We start from the raw sequence: 6,000 nt of genomic DNA, 5'->3' as shown, positions 1-6,000 counted from the left end.
CGAAGCTTTCCATGGCTCTGGTCCTCTCATCCTCGTTGCTGCCATTCCTAGTCTCGTCGTCGGTGTGGGTGGCCTTATCCCTACCGTTGCCTGTGGCAGCAGCTCATGGCGGGCAAGGAGGGCAGCACTGCTCGTCGTTTTTATGCGGTAACGTGAAGATCGCCTTCCCATTTGGGCTTATCCCGGAGGGTGCCGCGCAGACCAGCTGCGGCGCCGGGGTTGGGTTCCAGGTTCGTTGCTATGACCCCATCCCGCGCCTCGGATTTTCTCAAAGCGAGATCACCTTGAAGATCCTCAGCATCTTCTACCACAACCGCTCCTTGCTCCTCGCGGATAGACCATGGTTTACATATTTCAATACGACTACTAGCACCAAAGGGTGCCGCATCCCGACGGCCAACACCTCGTCCCGGCTTGCCCCTCCGCTCTCAGTCAGCTCCGACAACCAGAACCTCATCTTCTACAACTGCACCAAGCCATCGTCGCCAGGCGAGGGGCTCGTGGGCACAGCATGCCACAACAACACGTTTATTTGAATAACTGCGGCAACCAAACTCACGGGCGCGGGAGGCCGGCGGCGCGGCGACGGCGGCGGTGGGCGCGGCGTTGGTCGCCACAGGCGCGCGACGACGGTGGCGCGACGACGGCGGTGGGCGCGGCGGTGCTCGCCGCGGGTGCGAGCGGGTGGCGGCGCGACGGCGGCGAGCGAGCGGGTGAGTGAGTGAGAGTGAGAGAGAGAGAGATAGTGAGTGAGGGCACCGTAACAGCTATTAAAACGTTCTTTGCCGAGTGCCCGCGATCCGGCACTCGGCAAAGATTTTTTTTAAAATAAAAAAATAAACTTTGCCGAGTGCCGGATCTCGGGCACTCGGCAAAGACGCCTTTGACGAGTGCTAGCTGTAGAGCACTCGACAAAGATGTGTTTTTTATACTTTGCCGAGCGCCAGCAGATAGGCACTCGGCAAAGACGCCTTTGCCGAGTGCTAGCTGTAGAGCACTCGGCAAAGATGTGTTCTTTATACTTTGCCGAGCGCCAACAGACAGGCACTCGGCAAAGCCGCCTTTGCCGAGTGCTAACTGGACAGCACTCGGCAAAGTATATATTTTTTTTTGGCAATCAAACTTTTTGTGGTGTGTTCTTACACTATGTAGACCTACAAGTACCATTTTGGTACAATTATAAAAGTGTTTTCTATAGCTAGTAGATTTAATTCGTTTATTTGAATTTCTTTGAAAAAATCACATTTGAACTGCAGGTCACTCGAAACTTGGGAAACCGTGCATGCAAAAATGATACCCGTCCTATTTAGCACAAGTTACGACCGATTTCAGGAGTGGACCAGAAACTTCGAGCACCATGCTCACTCAACATGACCGTGAACTTGCCATCCAGGTGTTTAAAAATTGTATAAAACAGAAACAAAGTCAGAAAATCATGAAACATGTCCACGTGTCATGATATCATATGTAGAGGCTGTGATAAAAATTTGAAAAAGTTTCGAGAAAGTTGTAACGCACTCTGTGTACAAACCGTGCATGGATATCATTTTTGCATGCACGGTTTTCCAAGTTTCGAGTGACCTGCAGTTCAAATCTGAATTTTCCGAAGAAATTCAAATAAACAAACTAAATGTACTAGCTATAGAAAACACTGTTATAATTGTCCCAAAATGGTACATGTAGGTTTACATAGTGTAGGAACATACCACAAAAAGTTTGGTGACTAAAATAAAAAAAAATAAAAATATGCTTTACCGAGTGTCTACATAGGACACTCGGCAAAGACTCTCTGTGCCGAGTGCCAGTTATTTGACACTCGGCAAAGACTGACGGCCGTCAGCTGTAGACGGCCGCTAACGGCCCTTTGCCGAGAGCCATATTTGCTGAGTGCTTGACGCTCGGCAAAACAGTCTTTGTCGAGTGCTTGACTGTGCCGAGTGTCCTACACTTGGTAAATAAGCTCTTTACCGAGCGCAGTACTTTGCCGAGTGCGGCGCTTGGCAAAGTCGGCTTTGCCGAGTGCCCGATAAAAAGCACTCGGCAAAGCCGCCGGCACTCGGCAAAGAGCCGCATTCCGGTAGTGATGCGTCTTCAAAACAAGCATCCCTGATTAACCATAGACACGACTTTCAAACAGGTGTGTATAGTAATGAGTAATCACGTACGCGTGTTGACACACAGACCCAGCCTTACTCAGTGAAATAGTGCAGAAATCATAGAAGTAGGTTAATCTGGCGTCAATAGGTGAGGTTGTGGGCCGCTATTTGTTTTTTTTTAACGTAGTGACAGATCTATCTCTGTCTTCATCATGTCAGAGCTAACTATTTATTTAAGGATGTATAATGACTTAAATATTGTAATCAGTTTGCTACTTGCTCTGGTCAAAGTATATTTTGTGCTCTGTGCTCATCATGTATCTCATGCATCTCCTGCTCACAATCAGTCGGCCTCCCTCATTAGCTTTTGGTCGCAATCAAATCGGAGTGAATCAGTGGAAGGCGTGTGAGCCGTGACCTCCGCTGGCTTTGAGTCTTTGACATCCCCATGGATGATGGATCACAGGCTCCACCACCTCCCGATACTTGTCACCTCCACCCACCTGTAAAAGCGATTCCCTCTTTTGGTCTTTTGCCCCCCTGTCGTCTCCGTTCCTATCTCCTTCCCCTCTGTCTCCCCTCATCATACTTTTCTTGCTCCTTCGATCGAGGCAAAAAGTTAGCTAGGGAAAGCTATAAAGATAAAAAGATGGCGACGGCTGATCACGAGGCGACGGACGACAGTAGCGGCGGCCCGCTCCTCGTTTGGGACTGCGGCAGCATGCTCTACGACTCGTACGAGCTCACCGCCTTCAAGCGCCAGCTCGACGCCGCTGTGCTCTCCAGCAGCCGCTCGCTCTCCATGCCGCACCTCACGGCCAGCGTCGCCACAACGTCGCTGCCCACCACCGACGTACAGCAGCAGCAGGGAAGGCGGCGCAGGAGGAGGCGCCTGCCCGCCCTGCTCCGGAGGCTCTTCTCCAGGGTGCTCCGGCTGCGGCTATTCCCAGCCACCGGGGCGCGGGGCGCGCACTACTGGACGGGAGACGACCGAACAGGGTCGCCGTGGTCCGGCGCCCTCACGTCCATCCCGGAGGAGCAGAGCTCCAGCAGCCCTGAGATGGCGGAGTCCCCGGTCGTTGAGCCTGCCCAGAGCAAGCTGCGCAAGACACAGTCGGAGCGCTTCATCGGCAGCAAGGCGGCGGCGCCCATGGTGCAATTCGATGTCGTCTTGTAGCAGCAACACGCAATTCACTAGTAGTTACTACTCTACTTATATAAAAGTAAGCACTTATTATTTGTAATTTTATACAGTACTCACTATTTAGTCTTTTAGTTTGTAAATTGGAAACAACGGAAGGTAACTTCATGTGAGGAACTTCTACTCGATCTATAGGCTTGTTTGGTTTGTGACTAACAATACATCACTTTGACTAAGGTTAGTCATTCAAATTGAAAACCTAACCTTATACAGAAAAGTTAGACAAAGTACGGCAAATTAGATAGCAAACCTAACAGACCTTATATCTGTCAGATTATTTGGGTTTGGCACCTACAACAAGGAGCCAAGCCACATCGCTGCGCGTTTACGCGTTGTTAAGCACACACACGCGCCGGATTACAGGGTGTTGGCCGATCTGGCATAAAACACTAGGGGTGTCTCGTCTGTCGGTGCTCCCTCTGCAGCGGCGCAGACGGTCTGCTGCTCCTGACCAAATGGTCCGCGACTCTGCTGCAGGAAAGACTTCTTTCCTGCATCGCTTTGGATGGTCCACGCTCTAGGTTGGATAGTCCGCGATAGTGCAGAGTCATCTTCTTCCTCTTAATAACCTAGATCTCACCCTCTAGAAAGAGATCTTATGGTGCTCCAGGGTCGGCAGCTCACCCGGGGTGTCCCCAATCGTCTAGGAATTAAGAAATCAAGTTGAAGAAGAGATATTGAGTGGATAACGTGGGTCTTGCCCCCGGGACGGGTAGGATCTCAGGGTAGTTTTGGGGTCGGTATGCCACCCAAGATGTATCTAGACAACGTAGAGTCAAATAGGGGTAGAGGTGAATATGTGGAAAGCTACAACTAGAGCTACATTACATCTACTCCTAGGACAGAAATGATAAAGAAAGGTAAATAAAGTAGATTGGTTCAATTGGAATATGTTCGGGGTTTCTCAATCGGTCGTGATAGAGGACGAGGCCCGATCTTCCGTGCGGTACGATAACTTGATTAGGTGGAGATCTCGACGTTGATGATCCAAGGCTTCGAGCGATCGGCTCCTCGCAATCACTACACCACTGCTCCGTTGGTTATCACCCATGACACACGAGTGACCTCGCCACGAAGGCTTATCCCCGCAACCGCAGTCAAGAACACTAGCAAGAATAGGAAGAACGCAATCGAACCATGTTGATTATGAGATGGGGTCTCACATGCCGATGACGGCGAAACTATTCGATGACAGAATAATCTAAGCAAACCCCCCTAATGTGACGGCGGCTGCTGAATATATAGAGTATTAGGGCGTGTGTGACCCTTGGTCATGCCCCTAATGGGCTTCGACGCGATACACTGGCCACCGGCCCAACAGACGATGTCGCAGCATCAAAACAGAATTGTTTCGATGATTTCCGTTGACTTCGGATGAATTTTAAGGTGGGACCAGTTGGATTGACTAGATAATTGAAAGTCGCCTAGAGGGGGGTGAATAGGCAAATCTGAAATTTATAAACTTTAAGCACAACTACAAGCCGGGGTTAGCGTTAGAAATAAAGTCAAGTCCGAAAGAGAGGGCGAAAACAAATCACAAGCAAATAAGGCGGATGACACGGTGATTTGTTTTACCGAGGTTCGGTTCTTTCAAACCTACTCCCCGTTGAGGTGGTCACAAAGACCGGGTCTCTTTCCACCCTTTCCCTCTCTCAAACGGTCACCTAGACCGAGTGAGCTTCCTTCCTTGATTTCCCGGGTCACTTAGACCCCGCAAGGACCACCACACAATTGGTGTCTCTTGCTTTGCTTACAAAGCTTTTAGAGTAAGAATGAGAGAAAGAAGAAAGACAACCAAGCAACAAGAACAACAAAAGAACACAAGCCGATCTTCTCACAAGTCCTAAGAACTAGAGTTGAATTGGGGACTTTGATTTGATCGGAGGCTTTGATTTGTGTCTTAGAGTGTTGTGTATTGCTCTTGTATTGAATGAGGAGTAGTGAATGCTTGGATGCCTTGAAGAGTGGTGGTTGGGGGTATTTATAGCCCCAACCACCAAAATGGCCGTTGGGGAACTCTGTTGTCGATGGGCGCACCGGACAGTCCGGTGCGCCAGCCACGTCACCCAACCGTTAGGGTTCGACCGTTGGAGCTTCTTACATGTGGGCCACCGGACAGTCCGGTGGTGCACCGGACAGGTCCTGTTCACTGTCCGGTGCACCATCTGCGCCTGCTCTGACTTATGGGCGCACAGTCCGCGCACTGTAGCGTTGTCAGCTGACCGTTGAACTCGACCATTGCGCAGACGACCGTTGCTCCGCTTGGCACACCGGATAGTCCAGTGCTACACCGGACAGTCCGGTGAATTATAGCGGAGTGGCTTCCCAAATTCCCCAAGGTGGCAAGTTTGGAGTGATTCTCCCTGGTGCACCGGACACTGTCCGGTGGCACACCGGACAGTCCGGTGCACCAGGCCAGGGCAGCCTTCGGTTGTCTTTTGCTCTTTTTATTTGAACCCTTTCTTGGACTTTTTATTCATTTGTGTTGAACCTTTGGCACCTGTAGAACTTATAATCTAGAGCAAACTAGTTAGTCCAATTATTTGTGTTGGCCAATTCAACCACCAAAATCATTTAGGAAAAGGTGTAAGCCTATTTCCCTTTCAATCTCCCCCTTTTTGGTGATTGATGCCAACACAAACCAAAGCAAATATATAAGTGCAGAATTGAACTTGTTTGCATAAGGTAAGTGCAAAGGTTACT

The 6,000-nt window shown here is 50.0% G+C and overlaps 1 protein-coding gene across 1 annotated transcript; it reads left to right on the top strand.

The window, feature by feature from the left end:
* The first annotated feature begins 2,638 nt into the window (after positions 1-2,638).
* On the top strand, positions 2,639-3,453 carry LOC100282011 (avr9/Cf-9 rapidly elicited protein 194). Its single transcript, NM_001154924.2, has one exon. The coding sequence runs from the start codon at positions 2,746-2,748 to the stop codon at positions 3,271-3,273; it is 528 nt and encodes a 175-aa protein (NP_001148396.1). The 5' UTR covers positions 2,639-2,745; the 3' UTR covers positions 3,274-3,453.
* Positions 3,454-6,000: the final 2,547 nt, after the last annotated feature.

The sequence above is a fragment of the Zea mays genome, chromosome 9 (genome assembly GCF_902167145.1).
Source record: "Zea mays cultivar B73 chromosome 9, Zm-B73-REFERENCE-NAM-5.0, whole genome shotgun sequence".
Taxonomy (NCBI): domain Eukaryota; kingdom Viridiplantae; phylum Streptophyta; class Magnoliopsida; order Poales; family Poaceae; genus Zea; species Zea mays.
Note: the sequence above shows the minus strand (reverse complement) of the source record. Positions and strands in the feature narration are given on the sequence as shown.

Excerpts from the sequence above, each read along its gene's own strand:
- LOC100282011 (NM_001154924.2), top strand. The coding sequence starts at position 2,746 with ATGGCGACGGCTGATCACGAGGCGACGGACGACAGTAGCGGCGGCCCG.